Source organism: Nannospalax galili, unplaced genomic scaffold (assembly GCF_000622305.1).
Source record: "Nannospalax galili isolate Female #2095 unplaced genomic scaffold, S.galili_v1.0 scaffold842, whole genome shotgun sequence".
In the NCBI taxonomy this organism is placed as follows: domain Eukaryota; kingdom Metazoa; phylum Chordata; class Mammalia; order Rodentia; family Spalacidae; genus Nannospalax; species Nannospalax galili.
Window position 1 is genome coordinate 726,967 of NW_008349291.1, and position 25,872 is coordinate 752,838.

The following is a 25,872-nucleotide window of genomic DNA, read 5'->3' on the forward strand; positions in this document are numbered from 1 at the left end:
GATGGTGTGCCAAAAGGAGAAACATGACAAAGAGCCTTTGCCACAAGACTAATTCTAGTTGTTATGTTCTGAAGGAACACCCCTCATCCTGTGTTCTTCTTCAATCCAGGGGTAATGCAAAATACTCATTTTGTTTTCCAGAGTTTGCAGTAACATCTGTGATTCCTTAGAAAATGCAGATTTGTCCAGCCTGGGGAAAAAGAAATGAAGATCTACTTAATTACATTTTATTTTAGTTACTGAATGCGTATATGTACATGCCATAGCACATAAAGGCCAAAAGAAAACTTGTGGGAGTCGATTCTCTTTCCACCATGTGGGTCTTGGGGATTGAGCTCAGGATGTCAGTCTTGGGGCCAAGCATCTTTGCTCACTGAGCCATCTCACTGCCCCAAGTTCTGCTTATTCTATATACAATCATTTGACTCTTTATCCCTATTCTAACCCCTTTGTCATCCTTCCCTGGGAATGACTTAGAGGACTAGGTGTTAAGAGAAAGAATGGTTTCTCCTAAAGAGTATAAACCCTCTTATTTAATGGTACAAAAGTCCATATAAAGATGTTAAGATTTAAGCTTAAAAATCTTGAAGTTGAGGCTGGAGAGATGGCTCAGCAGTTGAGAGCACTGGCTGTTCTTGCAGAGGACCAAAATTTGATTTCCAGCATCTACCTGGCAGTTAACACCTGTCTGTAACTCCAGTTGCAGGGGAATCTGATGCCCTCTTCTGACCATGGGCACTGTGTGACCTGGGTGCACTTACCTACATGCAGGTGATATACTCATACACATAAAAAAAATTTTAGAAATACTGAAGTCATGCTGGGCATGGTAGTGCACGCCTATAATTCCAGCACATGGAAGACAGAGGCAGGTGGAGACCGACCACCTTGGCCTTCATAGCCAGTTCTAGGCCAGCTATGGCTACAGGGAGACAAAGATGATTAAGATCCTTTTAGGTTACAGACACACTGCAATAAACGGGGTATTCAGTAAGAACTGGTATGGATGTTTCTACTCTGAAGATGAACACTCCATCTGAGAGATGTAATTAGAGTGTGAGGCTGAGGGCTCATAACAGGGGAGCATGATAAAGGATTTTTACATTTCTTTTCCCATTTTTCATGTGTGGTGTGCATGCACACTTTTTTTGTATGTGAACATGTGTGAGCACACATGTGGAGACCTGAGACTGAGATCAAGAGTCATCCTTGATTGCTTTTCCAGCTTATTCATCGAGGCAGTCTCTCTAAAACTCAGAGCCCATTGATGAGGCTATTCTTGCTAGCCAGCTTGCTCTGGGGATCCTTGTCTCTGCCTTCCCAGGCTAGAGTATTACAAGGGGGCTAAGAGACCCAAATATTTGAGTTTCTAGAGATCTGAATTCCAGACCTCATGCTTGTATGGCAAGCACTTTAAACACTGAGCCTTCTCTCTAGCCCCATGATGAAGGTTTTATAACACATCTCAGTGCCTGGTCCTCCCTACACAACTAGATCAATTTTTTCTCTGAATCCACCCATCTCAGTCTATAGAGCTCCTTGGGTCTCCTTGCCAGACTGTGGAGCCAGACACCTGCACCTGATGTGCTTCCTCACCTGGGTCTTTTTTTTCCTTGATATTCAGATGACTCCTTCTAATTTCACTTAGAACCTTCTTCAAGGTCACCTTGAGTATTTCTACTCAAGGTTGGTCAAGAACTGAGTGTCTGGAGCCCTCAAGCCTGCCTTCATGTTGTAGATGAACTCCTCCCTAGCCACATGCTCCACTCCTCTCTGAGCATCAATGTCTGTCATCACTAAGAAAGGTAAATTTGAGTGTCTTCGTTGACTCCTATAAGGATAATGGAGTTAACATACTAGGGGAACTTGGAGATCTACCAGGCTCTTTCAGATCTGGCTGCTTTCAGTCCCCGCCCTCTCCTACCTCTTCCTTAATACCGTCCTAGCTCCAGCATCCCACCATAGCTTACCACTCTGTGCTCACACCCTAAGCCCTTCACAGCATCTCATTCTTGCTTGCACACTACTCTTTACAGCCCCTGTACAGGATCCAGAACACAGGGCCGAGCCATGAACAATTTTGCTCAAAGTATTGTTCTCAAATCATCTCCCAGACATTCATCTATCAAACCACACATAATGACTGGGTTCTCCAAATGCAAATGCAGGATTATACTCATTGATTTGTAGTGAGTGTACCTCTGAGTCATAATTCTAAACAAGGGTTTCAGAATCCCTGAATCTGGACTGGGGCTGCACATTTATGGATTAATGTATGTAGGAAGTGGTGTTTGTAAGTAGGATGATGATCCTGAGTTGGATGATTGCATCTCCCAGGGGGGGCATATTAAAAATGCCTGATCAAGTTGTGCCTTCTAGGGAAATAGTGGCATGACAGTTATGGGAGTAGACAGCTGCTTCCCAATTGGATGAATCCTGTTCCATGGGAGGGATTTCCTGTCTGATCCTTTGACCAGGTTTACAGTGAGGTAATAGACCCTAGGGAGGAGCTTGCTGTTATTTCATTAAGTGGGTGTGTTTTCAAAGTGTTTCTAAGTATTTATGTTTATATTCATATATTTGTGCTCCTGCCAACCTTGGTCAGAGAAACGTCTTTTTGCAGTGGGAAGTGCAGTCAATGTAGAGACTCACAACTGGTCAGAGTAATGAGAATAAGTGGACTCAGTGCTCATCTATGATGGCTCATCTATGTCAATCTCCATGCATCCAAAATTCAGGAAACATCGAGGAAGAACGGACAGAAATAATGTAAAAGTTGGATGATGAGAAGAGCTGTGGAATGCTGTCTTCTAGACATGACTATTGCGCATGTCAACTCACAACAGTTGAGGTTGCTTTCACAAGACCTGCATTTAAAATCCCAACAAGGACAGGGGAGGGGGCTCATGAACGCCACCCCTAGCCAAGGGAGTTATTGGTAGTTGATGACTGCTGAGGGAGAGTCACTGTCCTTTCAAGATGTGGTTGCTGATAGGTTGTCCATGCCCCAGTGGATGACCCTACACCCATGCACATGTGGTTAGCAGTGATTGGACTCAGGAGACTATTTACTTGTGGTTTGAGGGAGGTAGTGTCGGGGGGATATGATCAAAATACATTGTATAGATGTGTGAAATCTTCAAAGAATAAATATAAATATTAGGGAATCCTAAATAGAAGGTGGTGATCTCAGCATTTCGTGAGTGGACAGAGTTCAAGGACGGTCCTCAATGTAGTACAGTGCACCAGTGGCACCTCACAACAGAGAGTTCTCCAGCTCCGTGTCAGTGGGGATGAGCTTTAGCAGAAAGGCATCTCTCTCAAGTCACACACCCCCATGGGGGACAGTGTGTACTCACCCGAGTACCTTCAGGGTACAGCTCTTATGGAGCAAAGCCTCACACAGCATCACCAGCCTATCATGGTCCAAGGTTATCCAAGCAAGGTTCAGGCTCTTCAATGTTTTGCAGGTGGTGAGAGTGGAAACCAGGTCTTCGCAACAGTCATTTGAAAGGTAACACATGTCTATTCTGTGACGGGAAACACAAGAGAGTCTGTTGTTGAATGCCTCTTCCATGCCTCTGAGCAGAACACGTTAGCATGCAGATGTGTGGTTCTTGCCTAAGATGCTATACTCTCCAAGGGGTATGTGACGAAGACTAGGGGCTTTTTTTCTAAGTGCAAGGCAGTACTTGTACAGAGTACCTAGGGATGCTGCCTACATCCCATGCTGCACGTAACACCACTTACAGCAAAGACTTAACCAGCCCCTAATGTCCATAGTAACAAGGCTAAGCAAATCCTGGTTTCTTCGAATAGGAGTTTAAATTTGAGAATTTCATATATGTATACAACAGAGTTCATCATATCCACCCTCCAACTACCTTCCTCCAACTACCTCCCTCCAACTCCTTCTAGATCCCCTATCACATCCCCCTCTCAAATTCACATCCTCATTTTTTAAAACTCACTGAGTTCAATTAGCATCCCTCATTGTGCACTGGGATACGGGGAACCAGCCAGGGGCCACGTTTCTGAAGAGAATGAACTCTCCTTTCCCTAGCAGCCTTCGACTGCCAATAGTTCCTCAGCTAGGGTTAGGGCTTCCTGAGCGCCCCACCCCCAATGATGAAATTTTGGCTGGACTCATGCCTAATACTGAAAACAGCCTAGAACCCGTGGCTGAGAAGGTGATAGGCCCATCTGGAGAATCTCTTCAAATTGGGAGCCTCTCTTGTGATGATGGTCAGTAGATACTCACCCAAGACTCTGTAATTTACAATTAGGATTCCTCAAAGCTTCAAATAACAGTTGGACACCAGCATCTACTAAGTAATTGTTGCCTAGTTTCAGGGTCTTTAGTCTTTTGTTGCAAACAAGGACAGCAGAGAGATCTTCACAACATTCCAAAGTGAGCGAGCAACCAGATAGCCTGGGAAAACACGCGCGCACACACACAAACATACGTCCTCATGAGCACCCATCTTTTTGTTTCAATTTTTTCACATTTTTTTGAGAAAGGGTCTCATGTAACCAAGGATGTCTTTGAAATCACTACTTAAAGGAGAATGACCTTAACTTCTGACCCTCCTGATTCTACCTCCCAGGTGCTGGAATCTTAGGTATACAACCATTCCTGGATTTTTAGATAGTAATGGGGAATCAAACCCAGGACTGCGTGCATGCTAGGTAAGCCTTCTACAAACTGAGCTACATCCACAACCCACGATATCCAAACTTAACAGCTTAGTTTTTACTTATTCATAGGAACCAGGAAATGCCCAAATATCTCTAAGACATCGATAGTGATGTTTCTCCACCTGATCTGCCCGACCCACACTGGCTTCCTGTGGTTTGCCTGTCTTGATCTCCCCACCTGAGGTTCCTGCTCTTACTCTCTGGTTGAAATGCTTATACCCTGAAAATAAGTGGGGCTACCCCATTACTGACTTCAGATGTAAATGTCACCACGTGGTAAACTTCCTGTGAGTGTTTTACATGGCAACAGGTCTTCAGACCTCCTCCATGCCCCAGGCTCGTGGGTACCCATGGCTCTTTCACCAATAAGAAAATGAGGAAGAAAGGGAGGAGATGGGCAGATAATAAGTATAAGATAAGTAAATAATGAAGAATAAATGGGCACATAGATGTTAAACAGTTGATAAATACAGACAGGCAGATTTATATCAGATGGATGATGAACTGATAGATGGTAGATGATATAGTTTGATAATGGATAGGTGATAAGTAGATTATAGGAAGACAGGAAACATGTGGATGATATATAGAAGATAAAAGAAACTGTTAGATGGTAGAAAAGGGATTAATATATAGATGACATAATAGGTGCATGGATATATGACATGCAGATACATGGGTATACATTGCATTGTGCTGGATAGCTTCAGCTGTCCACTAGATACATGGGGTGGAGGGAACCTCAAACTAAGGATTTTCCTCCATTAGATTAGCCTGTGGCCATGTTTGTGGGACATTTTCTTGACTGTTGAGTGATGCAGGAGGGCCCAGCCCACTGTAGGTGGTGTCACCCCTGGGCAGGTGGTCCTGTATCATATAAGAAAGCAGGCTGAACACCAGCCAGTGGAGCAAGCCGGTAAGCAGCATTCCTCCATGGTCTATGATTCAGCTCCTGCCTCCAGGTTCCTGCCCCAACTTAGCTTAATGATGAACTGTGACTTGGGAGATGTATGATAAAATAAACTCCTCCAAGATGTTTTTTATCTTGATATGTATCACACCAACCGAAACCAAACTAGGACATGAATAGATGCATGACTGGTTGGATTTGTGTGTGTGTGTGTGTGTGTGTGTGTGTGTGTGTGGAGCAGGCATGAATCTTGCCCTCCAGGGGATGCTTCTAGCATCTGAAGCTATTCTGGTTTGCCACGTTAGGAGTGAGGATGCTACTGGCATCTAGTAGATAGAAACCAGTGATGCTGCTATAGACTACAAATCACAGGGCAGCCACCACAGCAAATAATCGCCTAGACCAGAAACCTCACAGTGCCGAGATGCAGAAACTGACATTTGCACATATACACATATACCTGCGCTTCAAATGCACACATATGCACCACCTCAATTCTTCCAGGTGAGCACTACACTTACACTCTCATACACCTAGAGAGGCGAATCACCTGTCCAAGTTCTCACAGCCAATCAAGGACACTGTTGACACCTTTTTCAGGGTCTTCCTAAGTAGAAGTCCCAGCTCAAGAGCAGCATGTCCTTTGTTCTGACAACTCTTTCCATCAAGACCCAAGTCAGGGGGGCTGGGGAGATGGCTCAGTAGTCAAGAGCACTGACCACACTTGCAGAGGACTCGAGTTTGGCCCCCAGCGCCACCTGGTGGCTAACATCTGTCTGTAACTCCAGTTCCAGGGGATCCAAGACCTTTTCTGGCCTCCATGGCCATTGTATATATGAATGCACTTGCATACATGCAGGCAAAACACACATAAATTTAAAAATTTTTAAAGGACCCAAGTCAGCAAGCCACAGAGCACTCCACAAGAAAGCTGGGGTGGACACAGCCTAGTTTTCTTGAGCAGACCCCATTTTCTCTGTGGTGTCTTAATCTGCTTGGACTATGTTTTATCATTTTTATTTTTATTTTATGTGTATTAGTGTTATGCTTGTACATATGTAAGTGCACCCATGTTGTGCAGTACCCTTGGATAACAGAAGAGAGCATCAGATCCCTTGGAACGGGAGTTAGAGATGGTTGTTAGCCACCATGTGGGTGCTGGGATTTGAACCTGGTCTTCTGCAAGAACAGACAGTGGTCATAACCACTGAACCATATCTCCATTCCAAACTGCTTGGGTTTTAGCAAAATATCAGACTGCATGGCTCAAAAGCAAGATATTCATGTCTTACAGCTCCAAAGACTAAAAATTTACATTGAAAGTGTATAAGCAGGCCCATGTGGCGTGTACAAGAACCTCATTCCTGGTTCATGAATGCACCTCCTCTTTGTGTGGGTACGCACTCACGTGTCTATGTGTCTGTGTCTGTGTACATGTGAGTATGCACATGTAAAGGGAGTGCCCACAAAGGCCAGAAGAGGATGTCAGATCCTGTGGAGCTGGAGTGATAGTTGTGAGCACCTCACATGGGTGATGGGATTTGAATTCGAGTCCTCATGATCATGTGGGAGGTGCTCTTAACTGCTGAGCCATCTCTTTAGCCCTAATGGCATATTCTCACTGTGCCCTCGCATCATGGAATGGGTGAGGCAATGTCTGGAGCCTCTTTAAAAAGGGCACTAATCCCATTCATGAGGCTCCACCCTCAGGAGCCAATCAACCTCCCAAGGGACCAGGTTCTTGAGATTGTTATCTTAGGGGTTTACTTTAACAGAGTTTTTGTATTTTATTTATTAGTTTTATTTCTATGTGTACGCATATATAGCCTGCATATATGAAAGTGGAATGTCTACGGAGGCCAGAAGAGGGTATTGGATCCCCTGGAACTTGAGTTAGGGACAGTTGTAAGCCACCATGTGGGTGCTGGGAATCAAACCCAGGTCCTCTGCAAGAGCAGCCAGTGCTCTTAACTGCTGAGCCAGCTCTCTAGCCCCCAATATACAGATAGATTTTGAAGTGACACTGATATCCAGACCTTTCTACTGTCCTAATTTCACCCTGAAAGTCAACATCCAAAACAGTCATCCCCACAATGAAGGACAGAGTCCTACCACAACGCCTGTAGGGGGCAGTTTGGGGACTTCAGTGCTTCACACAGAGAGATTATTCCATTGTCTTCCAGGTGGTTTGATGCCAGATCGAGCAGAGAGAGGGATTTGTTGCTCAAAAGGGCTTCGTAGATGTGGCCACAGGCAACAAATGTGAGGCAGCAATAGGACAGTCTGTGAAGAGATCACACGTGTAGTCAGCTCATGTCATGACATTCACATGCAAAGACTGACGTCCTTCCTATACCAAATTTCCACTTTGCAAGAAAAAGGTTTTAAAGTAGACTGGTGAGATGGCTCAGTGGGTAAAGGTGTTTAATGCCAAAACTGAACACCTGAGTTTGATCCTTAGCACCCACATGGTAGGAGAAAACTGATTCCTGTAAGCTGTCCTCTGATCTCCACATGCATGTACATGTGGCATGTGCGCACATGCACACACACTAAATTAAAAAGTACTTAAACTGTTTAAAAGTTTATAAAGTTTTAATTTGTGAGGCATATCACCATAGACTTTTCCAAATATTTGTTGATTTATCTGCCAATTTATTTGCAGAACACTCAATAAACTAATACTTCTACCCATATAAGAAATTTGTCAATGTTACAGAATACTGCCAAAATGGAGTATCTTCCAGTGAAATTTTTTTTCAGAGTGTGTGTGTGTGTGTGTGTGTGTGTGTGTGTGTGTGTGTGTGTTCAGTGAAATTTTTTTTCAGAGTGTGTGTGTGTGTGTGTTGTATATGCATGCATGTGTGCATGTGAGGAGGCCTCAGGTATCATTCTCTGGATTATCATCCACTCCTTTGGGGTAGGATCTCTCACTAGCCTGGAACTCAGACTTGGATGACTTTCTATTGAGCCCAGGGACACGCCTGTCTCCTCTTCCCCAGTGTGCCACGGGTTCTGAGGATCAAACTCTGCTCTTCATGCTTGTGTAGCACACACTGTACCTACTTAGCTATTACTCCAGTCCAATCCTGTTGTTTTTAATGGGCTAAAGACTATAATATTTAAATGTTAAATAATGTATTTGAAATAAGTCATGATCAATGTAGCTCATAACTACTAGGCACTGACTATAATTCAACCTACTGTAGAACATCAGGGAGCAATGCAATTTTTTTTTTGTCTTTTTGAGACAGGGTCTCTCTGTAGCCCCAGCTGTCCTGGAACTCACTATGTAGACCAGGCTGGCCTTGAACTCAGAGATCTGCCTGCCTCTGCCTCCCAAGTGCTGAGATTAAAGGCGTGCACCACCATCCCCAGCGTGTATTTTTTTTCTACCTCTTCTGAAATATTCAACTCTGTGTAGCTCAGCTTTTCCCTTTTTCTTTTAAAGGTCAAGCCTCCGGGCTTGAGATGGCTCAGTGGTTAAGAACACTTGCTACTCTTGCAGAGGACCCAGACCCTCAGTTCCCAGCATCCACGTGGTGGCTCACAATTCTTAAACTTCAGTTCCAGGGACTCCAATGCCCTCTTCTGGCCTCCAATGGCACTCCATGCACACAGTGCACTTACATGCAGGCAAAACACTCATACATATAAATTTTTTTAAAGTTTAGCTTCAAAGTTTGCTGTCACTAGAATTGTATTACAGATTCATCACTCTCAATTTAAAGACTGCACATTCTCAATTCCCCAAAATACAAAACTTTCGGTACAACATGATGATACAATTAGAAAATTCCACAACAAAACCCTGTCATACATCAGGTCCTAGTCAAAACAAAAGGGCACAGAACATATTGTATAAAACTACCCCTAAGCCGTGTACCCAAATTGTATATGACAGGTAAATTTCACATTTTGACTTAGTTCCTATCACCAAGAATCTCCATTACGATATGTAAATATTCCAAAAATGTAAAACAGAAATGTGAAAACATTACCACAAGCATTTCACAGAAGTGGTACTTAATCCATATTGGCTTTTCTTTGATAAGCAGATTATCTCTGTAATGGTAAATATTCTCAAGCTCTTATATTTAATGTATGTGAGCTACTTGCTCATGTGTATATTTGTGCATGGATGTATGATCCAACGGGACACTGTTGGGTGACAATTTCCTCCAGGATAAAAATCTTCCATCTTGGAGGGAATCCAAGTAAATAATGGGATGTTCTAAAGGAAGGTAAACAAGATGTTCTAAATTTAGGAAGGTAAACAGGATGTTTTGATGGGGAGGTATACCATTCCATCCAGCAGCATACTCACTAAGCTCAGGAAGTAAACTCAATAAACGTCCCTGAAACTGGCCTGATTCACTAGGACCCTCCTTCCCCAAGCAACTGCAGAGAGATGCTTCCAGAGGGAGGAGTAGAAACTAACAGCCAGGCATGGTGTCGCACACCTTTATCCCAGCACTCAGGAGGAAGAGGCAGGCAGATGTCTGAGTTCAAAGCCAGCCTGGTCTACATAGTGAGTTCCAGAACAGCTGGGGCTACAGGGAGACCCTGTCTCAAAAAAAAAAGTTCAGACCAGTTGAGCTGCCTGGAAGAGGGTCAAACCAACTGGGCTCTCTGGAAAGGACACTCTGCAACCTGCTGAATGGCCTTGTAGATTGTCCAGAGTTCGGGGTCCCCTTGTTTTGTGAGCTGTCACCCATGCTGGGGTAGACTTTATTGATGTGGTGAGTCACTTCTGCTCTCATAATTCCCCACCATTGCTACTTAACCCCAATAAAACTCACTGGTTCCGCAAGTTGGATATTGGAGCTTTCCTTACTTTGGTCTGTCATTGGTTGCCTATCTGGGGTGAGGAGACATTTGTTTACATTGCCCCAGGAATGGTGTCAAACAGAAGCAACAATTTTGTGTCTATATATTTTGTCTTCCATGAACCTGGGTGTCTTTGAGCATGTCCCCCATCTTAAGACATTTGATTGACAGAAGAGTAAGTTACTTCTGTGTCCTCCCTAGAAAAATAAAGCTGTTCTGTTACCATAATCCCCCTCATCCCAGGGGGCAGCTCACAGTGTAGATTAGCTATAAGAAAGCAGGTGACATTGGAAGAACCAGCAATGACCTAGGGTGTAGAAAGTCCTGGCTTGGAAAGGAGTCAAATGAATGTTTGCTTATTTCCACGCTCCTCTGGCCTAGTAGCCAATATGTCTCCAGGGACATCACCTTTCTTAACGATAATCAAGATCATTAAGCTGTTCATTCAACACAAGGCATCTTACAGCTTATCTTGCTTTGTCTGAACTCAGATTCTGGGTGTCTTTCCCTGTATTTGTCCCGCTTATTGATGTCATGGCCCCAAATGGAGCCCTCCAAACTGTAACAGACAAAGGAACTTCATTTTGTATAAAGCAGCCACTTTAAACTTCAAAAGCTAGAAAAACAGCCAGCTTCAGGGTTAAGCGCCTGAACTTAGCTGCTTCCCCTTAGAACAGTGCTTTCTTTGGAGTAGCTGACCTTGGTCACCTCCCAGACACTACAGCTGTGCTTCTTGCCTAGCCAAGGAGCCTAAATAACACTAGTAATCAGGAAGTGCCTTACTGTCAAGGTCTCTATACCTCTGTTAAGAGAAGGACTAGCACAAGCTTGTTCTGGCTTCTATAGTTTGCTTACCTGCTAACTTGGGCCATCCTGACCCTACTCAAGACCATTTGGCATTACTCATGTGTGATGAAATTCCTAGGGTATTTGTGGGTTTTGCCTTTATAAGCTAGTTTCACCCTCCCCTCAGGGCTGTGGGTCCAAAATCTGACTAAGAGTCCACGGATAGCTATAGCCCTAATAAATTTGACCAATTAAAATTTGGATTGAGTCTGGTGGTCTTTTTCCAGTGGTTTCAAACTCCATAACACTGATAAGGTTCCCGAGGCATGAAGAAGTAACTGAATCAAATGATGCATCCCATTTTCTCCTGCATCTTTTAGTGAGCATTTGACCACCTTTATGGCATTTGGACCCATGTGCAGGCTTCTGAGATCTCCCCAGAGCATGCTTCCCCAGACAAACTCACAGCAGTGTCTCCAGGGCGCAGGTTGGCTGCTTCAAGGCTTCACACAGCAGCCTCACCCCTTTGTTCTTCACAGGATTTTCTACCAATGAAAGACGCTTCACCTTGTTGCAGAGGACGACAGAAGCAATAGCTCGACAAGATGGACTCGTGATGCTACACTTCCCCAACCTACACGTGAGACACAGGTCCAACACGGGTTGGGAACAAAGGTTTTAGGTAATCTATACAAGACTGACCACTAATGAAGCAAATTCTCTGTAATGGCCCCCACATGGAATCCCTCAAATCCTAACAGCCAAGTAACTTCATTTTGTATAAAGCAGCCATTTTAAACCTCAAAAGTTAAAGAAAACAGCCAGCTTCAAGGTTAAGTGCCTGAACTTAGCTGCTTCCCCTTAGAACAGTGCTTTCATTGGAGTAGCTGACCTTGGTCACCTCCCAGACACTACAGCTGTGCTTCTTGCCTAGCCGAGAAGCCTAAATAACAGTAATCAGAAAGTGCCTTACTGTCAAGCTCTCTGTACCTGTTAAGAGGACTAGCACAAGCTTGTTCTGGCTTCTGTAGTTTGCTTATCTGCTAACTTGGGTGTCCTGACCTACTCAGGACCACCTGGCATTACTCATGTGTAATGAAATTCCTATGTATTTGTGGGTTTTGCCTTTGTAAACTAGTTTCACCCTCCCCTCGGGGCTGTGGGTCCTGAATCCGACTTAAGGACCACGAATGGCTATAGTCCTAATAAATTTGACCAACTAAAATTGGAATTGGGTCTGTTGGTCTTTTCCCCAATGGTTTCAAACTTTGTAACAGCTCTGAATTCCAATCCTGCACCTAACCCACATCTACACTTTAAACTTGTTTAACGCACAAGCATAACGTGACTATCATCATTAATTATGATGGCATTCTAGTGAATCAGGAATGAGTGTAAGACACCATGTTGTGTAGCAACTTCCTGAGATAGAACCTTCCATCTTGGAAAGAAACTCAAGGAAATGCTCTAAGGTGAGCTGAAACATTCCGGCAAGGAAGCTTGTTAAGCCATAAAGACTGGTGACACTCAGACAAGCCAAGATGCCTGAGAAAGGCTCAGACCAACTGAGGTAGTCAGAAAAGGACCTGTTGAACTGCCTATACGTTGTACAGTGAGCTCCACGTTTCAAGTTTTCTTGAGCTGTCGCCCATGCTGGGATGGACTTTGATGATGTAGCTGTCTTTGAGTCATTTCTGCTCCTGTAAGTAACGCCTTCCCCATATTCCTGTAATTAACCCCAATAAAACACATTGGCTTCACCAAGCTGGACTTTGGTGGTCTGTCATTGGTTCCCTGTCTAGGGTAGTAGAAGCGTGCTCACATCTCTCCAGGAATAGTGCCCCATAATGCAGTTGTTTTTGACCATGGGTGATTTTATTCTCTAGGATATATTTGAAAGTGTTTGGAGATACTATTGGTTGTCACAACAACCATCAGAGACATAAGGCATAAGATGCCATAATATGTTATCAGCATCTAGTGGCTGGAGGACATGGATATTGCTAAATCTCTAATGCGCAGGCAGACGCCATCACAAAGGATGATCTAGAACACACACACACACACACACACACACACACAATTTTCAGTCCCTCACAACGGCCCTGCATTCCAAATTCCAGATGCCAGACCTGTGCTTCTGACCAACAAGATCTAAACTGAAGTTCCCATGACACACCTCAGATTTAATTCACCTGATGAAATCACTCAGTGATTTATGCCTCTGCCAGCTTAGTATACTAAAGTGATATGATAAAGGATATGAATGGTCATATAGATAATACAAGGAAAGTCTGGAAGGGTCCCAAGCACAGGAACTTTTGCCTCATGGATGTAGGGTGCGCCAAGTGAATATATTTGCCAAACTAAAATATCTATTATAGTTTCCTCTCTGTTACTGTGATAAAGCACTCTGACCAAAAGCAGCTTAGGGAGGAAATAATTTGGCTTACACTGCACAGCATTGTTGGAGGAAGAGCAAGGACTCAACCAGGAACTTGGACGCAGGAACCATGAGGAGCTCTGCTTGCTGGCTTATTCACGTATTCAGTAGAAGGCTAGCTGGCCTTCTTACATCCCAGATCCACCTGTTCATACTGGGCTGGGCCCACCTACACTGATTAATAATCAACCCATCCCTCACACACATGCCCACATGCCAACCTGATAAAGACAATTACTGAATTAATACTTTTCAGGTGATCCTAGGCTGTGTCAAATTGTTAGTTAATGCTAACCAGGAAGGAACCTCTCTAAATTTGGGATTTTAATGGAAGCTTCATGATGTATGCATGACTAACTCCAGATACAGAACACTCCAGCATCTAGTCACAGTTTGGTTCTTCTGAGGACTGGTCACTGTGCCATAATCCACCAAGAGCTTCCCATTAAAACCAGAGTTGATCCTATCACCCAGAAAATTCCGAGACTAGGAGCTCTGTGTCAGGAACCAAGACAAAAGTCCGAACATCAGAAGAAATGATTCTACAGACACCAGTAGCACTCACAAACAAAGGTTTGTTTTGGAACTGTAGGATAGGACCAGTGGAAGAGACCACAACATATATTTTGCAGTGTAAGCCATCTATCATACCACAAGTGCCAAGGTTGATAAACTCAGGTCTGAGCAGTCTTGTTGCTTAGAAATAACAGATTAGTCCTGAGCTAACCCCTACTATCACTTGCCCATCCACTTCCAAATAGCCCCATTTTTATACGCCTACTTCCCATTTCTTTTCCATCCTACCCTCAAAGGTCATGTGGGAGTTTACTCATGGACCAATTGTTTCTACACTGATGATTTTTCCAAAAATCCTCTACATTCTTATCTTTTTTCTTGAAAGCATAATGAGACTATCTTCCCAGATCAGGAAGAAGCTGGATAAAAAGATGTCAAATGCAATATTTAAAGATATAGTGGTAAAATAGTCACAGAAAACCATGTAAACATGAATACATATGTTAAGAAACCTCAGTGACTTCAGTAGGACAGTCAATAATATATTGGGGTTAAAATCATTAATAAAACAAAAAAGGCGCCAAAGTAGAAAGGGAAATTTTTCAGATGGGGAAGGGAACCAACAGGACTTAGGTGAATATGAAGACATTATAAACTTGCATAATTACTTGAGAATGTCATTTCGGGAGACGCTGGAGAGGGTTCCCATGGTTATGAGCACTTACTGCCTTTGTAGAGGATAAGAGCCTGAATCCCAGCACCTATGCTGGGCAGCTCACAAGTCTCTGTAACTCTAGCTCCAGGGAATCTGACATCCTTTTCTGGACTCTGCAGGCACCTGCATGCATGCCTGTGTGCATACACATTCATACATTTTTAAAAACTGTCATAATGGAACTCATTTTGTATAATGTGTGCCAATGAAAAACAATAAAGTCATAAACAAACACTGAGCATGCATGGCCCATCTGACTTACAGCAGGTCTTCCACTTTGCAGGATGGGTCTTGCAGCACCTGGCACAGACTGCCAACTGAATGACAGGAGAGCTTAGTGCCATAGAGGTTCAGGTATTTCAGACAAGAATTTTTAGCAATTGTTTGAAATAATAATGAACCATTTCCGATGTCAGACATGAAGGAACATCTGCAAAATAAAAAGAAATGATACATTGTACAAGGACATGCAGAGACAAGGTGGGAGATTTGTACAAATCTGTTTCCTTCCCTACTTGGTCTCACGTGCTATACTGTTTTGCCATTTTGGTTACTGCAGCCTGGTTATCTTCAGATCGTAGATGCACACTGAGGCTCAAGCTTCGGTCTTTTTCTCCCTAGTTCTTCCACTTCTATGTAACACCAGGAACATTATAACGTGAGTCAGGCTTATCCCATATTAAACTCTGAGCAATGCCTCAAGTAAAATGCAGACACTCATTTGTATCGGGTTTTCCAGGTGTATATCCCAAGGGAAGGGCCCATTTCTGTTTAAGTTATGGTGTTTTCAAGGTATCACTATTCATCATAGCTGTGGACTTTGCTCCACAGTTAAAGAAAAGCAGATCTGAAGTTTTGCTCTTCTTATTCCAAGGTTGGGAAAAATTAACCTAACTTCTTCCTGGCCAAGTTTCCTTATAACAAATGGATGCTATTGTGATGACTAAGAAGTTAACCCTGGGTTGGAGAGATGACTCGGTGATTAGGAGTTTGTATTGTTCTTGCAGAAAACTGGAGTTCAGTTCCCAGCACCTAAGTTGGGCAGCTCACAACCACCTGTAATTCCAGCTCCGGGGGATCTGATACCCTTTTCTGGCCTCTGAGGGCACCTGCTTTCATGTGCACATACCTAGACACAGACACGCATACATAAAAATAAAAGATAAGCCTTAAGGTAACATTTACTATAATGCCTAGAGTGTCCATTTGTGTCAGCTTTTATTCTAGTATATAGGTGTGTGTGTATATATATATATGCACACATTCTATATTTATAGCTATTTATAAACCATTTAGAGGTATTTGTAAATCAGATGTTTATATTTAGCGGGTATAGTGTATATGTATACACACATGACACAAAAATTCAAGTATGTAACTGCTGGTATTACTATATATCTGACACTCTGGACTGTAGATCTTCATTTATGCTTTAATCATCTCCACAAAGAAAAAAGCGTATTTCTAATTACTTAAAGGACTGGTTACTATCAAACTTACGTCAAGCTTTGGAGCTTACAAACAGGACTAGAAAGTGCTTCACAGAGAATCTTAAAAGAAGTTTCATTGAAGTTACAGCTGTCCAATTCTAGTGCCTGGAAGTTCTTGCTAAACACTGAGCAAAGTTTTCCCCAAAAATGGATATGAGCTCTGCAATGGAGATAACACACACCATTATTATCTAATAGTTACTCAGTTCAAAACATTCCTAAGATAGGCAGATCATTCCAAAACCTATCAAAGCTGTTAGGCTTGAATGGGACTTGGGGCGAATGGGGGTTCGTCCAGGTGAAAGGAGTCACTATAGCATAGTGATTAAGAAAGTGAGCCTTGGGGCAAGAGAGATGGTTCATCAATTAGAAACACTGACTGCTCTTACAGAGGACCCAGGTTCTATTCCTAGCATGTACCTAGTGACTCACAACCATCTGTAACTCCAGTTCTAGGGTATCCAACACCCTCTTCTGGACTCCACAGGGACTGCACACACGGTACACATACACACATGCAGGCAAATATTCATGCACAAAATAAAAATAAAATCTTTAAAAAGAAAACAAGAGTTGAGTCCTGAGCTACAAAATGCTATCTTCTGGGGTCTAACACAGTCAGAATGCTGAGAAACTGAAGTTGTTTCCACTGGCTTACACAAAACTGGGCTTCTCAATCAATCATAGACCAGGGAGGGACTTACAGAGCCCTACCCTTCCCTGTTGAACTACTGGCTGGTAGATTCTAGGGGAGGGGTAGCCATCATCTTCAACCGTGTTCCCACAGGCGAGTCCACCAGGCAACAATGGACAGTTCCAAAACCATGGTCCCACCAACAGCCCTAGTTAAACTCAGTGGGTCACTAAACAAAACAAAAACCCATGAATGTGAGGAAGAGATGTAGGAAGCAGTTGGGGTGATGTGGGAAGGAGGGAAGAGGGGACAGGGTAGGGGTGAGGTGAAGCAGAATGTAATATTCACACTTTGAAATTGTGAAACAAATTTAAATTAAAAATTCTGATTACAACAAAACAGAACCAAGATATGAAATTGAGGTTTGAATCCCTGTGGGACCACTCATTATTAATAGCTCTGTTGCTAGGGAAGGTTATCAAAAAAAGACTTGATTTATCTGAATAAAGGTGGATATCTGGGACTCCTGAATGAGTAGCAAACTGCATCCTATAATATCGTGAAAGATGTTATGTATTTGAGAGATCAATATGAGCTGGTAACCTGAAGCCATTGCAAGAAATTAAGGCAAGTTCAGTATAGCCAAGTAGCTCATGGGCACAACCCCAAACCAGGTATCCAGTTCCCCCAGTCCTCTCCAGCATGTTTACTAGGACATGCTAAACACACCATGGATGAAGGTTCAGTATAGCCAAGTAGCTCATGGGCACCAAACCAGGTATCCAGTTCCTCCAGTCCTCTCCAGCATGTTTACTAGGACATGCTAAACACACCATGGATGAAGGAAAAGCATCAAGACACTGAAATGAAACTGCTTTCATTTCCATCTCACATTGGCCTTCTGACATATATAAAATATTTGTTCTTTTCTGTACAGATGGGAAAGTCAAGATGTTGCAGCCCAGGGTCACAGAGCTCCAAACAGCAGTACCAAGACTCAACAGAACGCTTTTATGACTGTGACATCCAAACATCCAAGCTTAGAAACAGAAGAACTTATGACATATCATGGTGGGGAGATGAGCTCAGTGGGCAAGAGCACTTGCTGTGCAAGCATGAGGACCCAAGTTCAGATCCCCAACACAGATATAAAAGCCAGGCATGGCTGCATGTGCCCATTGCCCTAGCATTAGAGGGCAGAGACAAGGGGATCATGAGAACTTGTTTGCCAGGCAGTCAGGCTAACAAAATGGAGAGTTTTTGTATTAGTGAGAGACTCCGTCTCAAGGCAGGACGTGATAGAGTGAGACACCTGACATCTTCCTGCGGCTGGCTTTTTATGCATTTTCACAGGTATAACACACACACACCCCTATGAAACACCCATTGGTAAGTGTGCCAGACCAGGTATACTTGAGATGTACTTACTCTGTTGCAGTGGAATTACGTTCAGTTGTAAAGATGTGACGTACACACAGGTGAAGTTTCCTTATCTTATTACAATGATCCAGACAGTTTGATGCTTCTAACAACGTTTCAGAATCAAAAACATTAGTGGTCAGTTCTTCAAATAAATCCATCACTTGTGTTTCAAATCTTCCCTCCTGGACTTCAAGTAAAGTAGGGAGCAAATCCTTAGAACGTATCACTTTGTCAATGTGCTTGTGTTGACCTAGACTTTTAAGGTATTTAATTACTTCCTGACGTATTTCTTTTGACGGTAGGAAACCAATGGACTGTTGCAGCAAGGTGATCGATCTTTCAGTGGAAATTCCAAACAGAAACATTCCTATCTGGAGCCAGTGGGTTTGGAAGTGGACATAAACTTCTCTGAGGAGTTCGGGTAGGCTTCCAATGGCTGGGTTAGGCTTGTCTTTGGTTTGTCTGAGGAAGTAAAACAGGGCAGCAAAGTATGCCTGCAGGGTGTGATTGTGAAAAACAAAGCAATTCCCTCTCTTCAGGAGAAATCTCATTCCCAGCCACATCGCCTCATCTGATTCAGTGATTCCAATCTTCCTTAAATCTCCCGTGCTGAATACAAACGTCCGATGCCACATTCCTTCCGCCGCCAAAGTACACAGTTTTCTTAGTCGATCTCTGTTTTGCTTTGACGGACAGTTTGCGGTCCTTGATTTGAATGAGCTCACCACAAAGCTTGTGTAGGTGGAGGAGTCTGTGTCTGCAACAATTTTATATTTATCTCCCCTGTCATACTGCCATTTTAAACAACTACAGGCCATCCAGCACATACGGAGATTTCTGCACAGCTCAAGAAAAGGTGAAATATCCGTTTTCAAATATCGAAAGGCTTCTGATCCTTTGTCCTTACTGCAGAAAAAGTGCTGGAAATACGGCTCTGTTAATTCCTTAGGGAGTCCTGTCATAAATATGCTCCTTGGAAACTGCAACAAGTAATAGATTTTGGGCAGAGACTGTTTCCCCAATTCAAGGATCAGAGAGGAGTCTGGAAGCATTCTTTTCTGTAGCAGACTGCTCAAGACGATTTGTATTGGCTGCCTCTGCCTCCAGTCATCACACAAGTTTGTTCTGACTTCCAAGTCAAATTTCAAGCCATCAAATCCATCCAGGATAAACAAGATTCTCTCTGGCTTTGAAAAAATGTCATTAATCATCTCTAAAGATCCAGGCCACTCCCTGGAGATGAGCTCCACTAAGCTCGTCTCGGACATGGAATTCAATTCGTAGACATAGATGAAGAAAACAAATGTAAATCTGTCCTTCCATAAATTTCCTTCTGCCCAATCTAACATCACTTTTCTGAGGAAGGCCGTTCTCCCTTGTCCTTCGGGCCCTTCCACAACCATAGTGATTGCTCCAGGCTCAGAAAAGGCATCTTTCAGTGCCTCATACTCTGCCTTTATGATTTGTTTATAGAAACTCTCAGGGATTTGACGGCAGCCCTCATTGTCCCATATGAGTTGAAATTTTTTCTTCATGTGCTGTTTGTATTTATTCGGCTTACCTAAGTTAATGAGATCAGAACAGAAAGCAGTTAGGGAAAGAATACTCCCTGGAATGGAATGACTCCCACAGCTTTTCCTGAACACATGTCTAATGACTGATCTCCATCTCCATCTGGATGGCCAGTGAGGCTGTGGGCTCCGAGGACAGGGGAAAGGCAGAAAGGGCCACTCGCCCCTTCCTCTATCATAGACAGAAGTGGGGAACCCAATCCCCTCTGCTAAAATGGGCACATGAAAACTTAGTCCTAATACAGAGGAGAAGAGAGGTCTCTGGGAGCGGGTAGTACTTGAACTCAAGAAAAACATGCTTCCCCTGACCCCCAGGCAGTGTGGTATTACAGGTCTGGGGCCACTCCTCTGAGACATTTGTAATGCTTGGTGATAAACTTTACTTTTGCTTTGCCCTGAGCTCTCTGTCTTTTCATTCTTCAACCCACAGAGGAAAAAGTTTGTCAGGCAGCTGCTAACACCTTGGCACCCCACGTGGGGCCCAAACCCTGGACTTTCAGATGGTTGTCTCCCCGCCCCCAGGGGTATTACCCACTTGGAAATACTACCTCTAAAAGCACTGTGAGCAAAACTCAAAACTCACCTGTGAGTCATAGCTGGTCTAAAGCATTATCTGGGTGTTACATTCCCAGTTTGGAAAGGGCATGGTACCTCCCCATTAGAAAATCCATAAGCACCCCTCCCCAATCTGCAGAAAATCTATCATGAGCCAGGACTTTGAATGTTTCTCAAGTCTAAATATTTCATATCTTCATTAAGTCATTAAGGGACATTCTATTTTTAAATTTTCAGTTTGATACATTTGATTATTCTATACTCATTCGAAATGAAGATTTACTTCAGACACAGAATGAAACAAGCTTTGCAACTTCGGATTTGGGTGGCAAGTTGACCCAGGTTAAGCCATATGCACCTTTGATCCCCGTATTTGGGAGGCAGGGGCATGTGGATCAGTGAAATCAAGGTCAGCCTGGTCTACATAGCAAGTTCCAGGCCAGCTGCAGCTACAGGAAGACTCTGTCAAAAACACCCAACTATATGCACCTTGTAATCTTGGGTAAGTTATTTAGTATACCTGGGTCAATGTCCTCAGTCAAATGAGATTAATAGAATGTGTCTTTTTGGTAATTGAAAGGGGGTAATCCTAAGAACATTCATGCATAGCTGGCACATGATCAATGCCTCACATTGATGTTTTCCTGTGGGCTTCTGGACACCATGCTTTCTGAGAGCAAGGGCCTATTGTCTTCTACTGAGATTTATTAGCACTGAAGTTAGTGATTGGTACCTTAGAAATGCTGAAGCATTTGTTTAAAAAGAAAATGTATATTTGAATAGACTTTAAAATGCCATTAAAGTTTTGTTCTATTTAGGAAAATATAAAGGTTCATTCTAGTCACACATCATATAAAGTGTCACGTGCTGGACCAATGAGATGGCCCAGTGGGTAAAGGCACCTGCCTGATGACCTGAGTCCAATCCATAGGACCCACATGCAACGCCCACAAGTTGCCATCTGGTCTCCACTCACACTCATACATATTAATAAATAGGAGTTGGAGAGATGACTCAGCAGTTAAAAGCATATTGCTCTTGCAGAGGACCCGAGTTCTGCTCCCACAACACATGTTAGGTGGTTTATCACTACCTGTAACTCCTGCTCCAGGGGATCTGATGCCTCTGATCTCTGCTGAAACCTGCACGCATATACTCATACACATACACATAATTAAAAATAATCTAAAAGTCTAAAACAGATAAATCTAAAAACTCATGTGTTGAGAGTTTATGTGACTCAATGAATTTGGATGGGTGAATAAATATCAGGATCAAGTGGAATTCCATAGCTACTTAATTGGAAAACCATAAGGTCTAGGTCATTTCAAATATACCAGGCTTACTATACTTAATTCCAGAAATTTCTTTCAACCTGCCTTACTGTATATACCCCACATCCAAAGTGACTAATTAGAAGAGTTTTAAAAAACCATACAGATAAGGACCATATGTTGTTTAGAGAAAATGTGCACCAGAGTAAGATTTGTATACACAATACAGGATATGCTATAAGAACCCAAACCTGCCTCTCAGAAATGGTGGTCCCTTCAAATGTCATACTCCATGAGGACTCCTGAAGGAGTAGGGGAGTCTCATGTGACTTTTAAGGACACTGGAATTTAGTAATGTTTAGTTGAGGCAGAAGATCCTCAATCCACAAATCTTAAAAGCTTATTTCTAGTTTAACCCATAAGAATTTTTCACAAGCTGTCTGCCTGCCTTCCTGCCTGTGTGCCTGCATCTGCATGTACGCCCATCTATCTGTGTCTATGCATCTGTCCATGTTCCCCTGTGCATGCCTGCCCAGCTGCTTGTCTGCCTGGTGGTGGTATGTGTGTGTCTGTGTGTTTCTCTGGCTGGCTGCATAGCTGGATGGCTATCTGTGAATCTGTCTAGATGACTGACCCTGGCTCTGTATCTGGCACTGTCTGGCTGGTTGGCTGGCTGGCTGGGTGGGTGGCTGGGTGGTTGGGTGGCTGGGTGGGCACCTGTCTGGCTGGGTGGATGGCCGGGTGGATGGCCATCAGGATGGATGGCCGTCCGGATGGATGGGTGGATGGGTGGATGGGTGGATGGGTGGATGGGTGGATGGGTGGATGCATGAGTAAATGCATGGGTGGATGGGTGGATGGATGGGTGGATGGGTGGGTGGATGGATGGATGGAAGGGTGGATGGGTGGATGGGTGGGTGGATGGATGGATGGGAGGATGGATGGATGGATGGATGGATGGATGGATGGACGCATCTGGATGGCCACCTGCCTGCCTGGAAGGCTGCCTGCCTGCCTAGCTGACTGGCTGGCTGACTGTCTAGGTGGCTGGCTGACTGTCTGGGTGGATGGCTGGGTGGATGGCTGGCTGGCTGGATGGCTGGCTGGATGGATGGCTGGCTGGATGGCTGGATGGATGGCTGGATGGATGGATGGATGGCTGGATGGATGGATGGATGGATGGGTGGCCAGATGGCTGGGTAGATGGCTGGCTGGCTGGCTGTCTGTCTGGCTGTCTGGCTGTCTGTCTGGATGGCTGGCTGTCTCTCTGGATGGCTGTCTGTCTCTCTGGATGGCTGGCTGACTGGCTGGTATGGCTGGCTGACTGGCTGGACGGCTGGCTGACTGTCTGGACGGCTGGCTGACTGTCTGGACGGCTAGCTGGCTGGCTGGCTGGCTGACTGGTTGGTATGGCTGGCTGACTGGCTGGTATGGCTGGCTATATCTCTAGATGGGCCTGTTTGTCTCTCTGTGCATGTCTGTCTAGATGACTGTGCAGGTCTGTGTAGGTCTGTGTATTGGTCTCTGTGTGTGGATGGCTATGTGTCAGGCTGTGTGTTGGTTTGCCTGGCTGGCTGTGTGCCTGACTGCTCCTTGTCTGTTTCTCTGTATGTCTGCAAGCTGGTCTGTCTCTCTGTATGTCTGAGTGTCCGTCTGCCTGCTTGTGTGCCTGGCTTTGTGCCTGCCTGCTCTATATATCTCTATGTGTATGTGTGCCTGTCTGTATGATTGCATGTGTGTGTGTGCACCTGTATGCTTGTAAGCATGCCTGTGGGCCTGTGTGGGTGAGCAAAGGGGCTCATGTCAGGGAACCTGGTCATCAGGCATGACCTCATAGTCATCCTGCCATAGAATTGACTTGGTTTGGAACAGAAACATGGAAATTTCTTAGATTAAGGTGGAAAGACCAACAAAAACTATGTGTAAAATGCCGAAGAACTCTATTGCTTTATAGAAGAAATGTTTTTAAATGTAAGAAAGAACAGCCAAAGAAAACAACATATTAATGGTTAATAATTGGACCTGCCTTATTTGTTTCAATTGATCATAAATTTTCTTTTTTAAATTTTTTTTAATTTATTCTTTTTATTTTATGTATATGTGTGTATTGCCTGCATGTAGGTAAGTGCACCTATGTCGTGCAATGTCCACGGAGGTCAGACGAGGCTATTGGATCCTCTGGAACTGGAGTTACAGACAGTTGTTAGCTGCCATGTGGGGCTGGGATTTGAACCCGGGTCTTCTGTAAGAACAACCAGTGTTCTTAACCACTGAGCCATCTCTCCAGCCCCCCTAAATTTTCTTTTATTGGTAACAACTGTATGCATTGGTTCACCATCCACCTCCAGTTTGGAGTTGGTGGTGGATAATGATTGTCACTCTACCTCCAAAGCTGACACTGGACTGCAATCTCTTATCAATTCTTGGAGCATGAGTCACTCATTCAACAGTGACATCATCTTCAGTTAGAAGCTACTACTTGGCTAACTTCTGCCCCCGAGGATCTCCACCCTTCCACACTTCACTTACTGGCCATCTGCTCCTGAACCTTTGTGCAGAGATCCTTCCGATTGAGCTGTAGAAACAGGCCCCGGATCATCTCCCACGCCTGCTGGCCTGGATAATGCTCATCCAGTAGCTCTGCCAGTTCATCCTTTGAAGCCTTCTGGAGCTTAGACCAGGAGATCGGCTGGAGTTGGAATTTCTCAGGCTCTTCCCTGAGGAGCTCCTTAAATTTCAGGAACTCTTCATCTTTGAGTTCTTTCAGGTAGTGCACCCAGTCATACGGAGAGAAATCTGATTCTGCCATCTTGGACTGTAATCTCAGACTTCAGAGGGAAACAAGCTTCAGAGTCATAAAGTAAGTGATACCTGAGGGTAGAAGGGGGAAAATGATATGATTAAACTCTCAACTTAAGACGGCAGGAAATGATTGATGTCGTGTATTCTAGTTCTGGTCACTAAAAGTCACTTTATGCTAAGGCAAAGATCAGAAGGGATGATGATAAATCAGAGTAGTAATAATGCTGGGAGATGTATCAAAATTTCCACCTTTGTACCTGCCACATATACCTAGAGGTACACACTAGCCAAGACACTTGTCAGAATTGAATAGTGCCCTGTGCCCTTGTGAGATCGTCTATATAAATTTCAATAGACGGATCCTGAATGTTTTAAACAATGCCTGATCTAACTTGACTAAGTCATAGGACTTTAAAAATGAAAGGAACAGAAGTGTTCTCTGGTGCATGAAAATGTGGATGGATTCCTGAAAGATAGGGGGTAGGTAGTGTAATTTTTAAATTTTGAATTTAAAAGCAAGAAAGGTCTGTTTAGCCTTGGGTCTTTCCAGTTTGTATACTCTGGTCCTGGATAGGAAGAATAAACTTTGGGCAACCAGAGGGGTCAAGGGGTACATTTTAAACACCATTTAGAGAAATGAAGACAAAATTAGGACAATGTTAATACCTTCAGAAATTTCAACATTCAACTCAATAAAGCTCCCAATGTGGGGGGGGATAGAGAAAATTTAAAAAAATAGACCCTGGCTGAAGAGATGGCTCAGGGCTTAAGAACACTGGTTGTTCTTGCAGAAGACCTAGGTTTGAATCCCAGTACCCATGTAGCAGCTAACTGTCTGTAACTCCAGTCCCAGAGGATCCGACAGCCTCTTCTGACCTCTGCGGGCATTGCACTACACAGGTACACTTACCTTCATGCAAGTAATACAGGTATACACACAAAATAATTTTATTTTAATTTTTCGTCTTTTTGAGACAGGGTCTCCCTGTAGCCCCAGCTGTCCTGGAACTCACTATGTAGACCAAGCCAGCCTCGAACTCACAGAGATCCACCTGCCTCTGCCTCCCAAGTGCTGGGATTAAAGGCATGCACCACCACACCCGGCTATTTTTTAAAAAATATTTTATAATTTTGTATAAGTGTATTGCCTGTGTGTATGTACATGCACCCATGTCATGTGGTGCCTATAGAGATCAGGAGGGGGCATCAGAGCCTTTTTAAAATAT

General features: G+C 43.7%; 1 protein-coding gene across 1 annotated transcript; it reads right to left on the reverse strand.

Moving 5' to 3' along the window:
* LOC103744842 (NACHT, LRR and PYD domains-containing protein 9B) lies at positions 1-24,687 on the reverse strand. Its single transcript, XM_017801538.2, has 9 exons — positions 24,374-24,687; positions 18,470-20,005; positions 16,399-16,579; positions 15,161-15,328; positions 11,691-11,858; positions 7,721-7,891; positions 4,262-4,432; positions 3,360-3,530; positions 1-190 (listed from the first exon to the last, which is right to left on the reverse strand). The coding sequence occupies exons 1-9, from the start codon at positions 24,651-24,653 to the stop codon at positions 55-57; spliced, it is 2,982 nt and encodes a 993-aa protein (XP_017657027.1). The 5' UTR covers positions 24,654-24,687; the 3' UTR covers positions 1-54.
* Positions 24,688-25,872: the final 1,185 nt, after the last annotated feature.

What these genes read in the sequence shown, in the direction of transcription:
- LOC103744842 (XM_017801538.2), bottom strand. Translation starts at nt 24,653, where the DNA reads ATGGCAGAATCAGATTTCTCTCCGTATGACTGGGTGCACTACCTGAAA. An exon ending in GGTTCAGGAGCAGATGGCCA is followed by an intron (nt 20,006 to 24,373) that starts GTAAGTGAAGTG and finishes TCATTAACTTAG; the next exon opens with GTAAGCCGAATAAATACAAA. An exon ending in TGCAAAGTGGAAGACCTGCT is followed by an intron (nt 11,859 to 15,160) that starts GTAAGTCAGATG and finishes TCTCACGTGTAG; the next exon opens with GTTGGGGAAGTGTAGCATCA.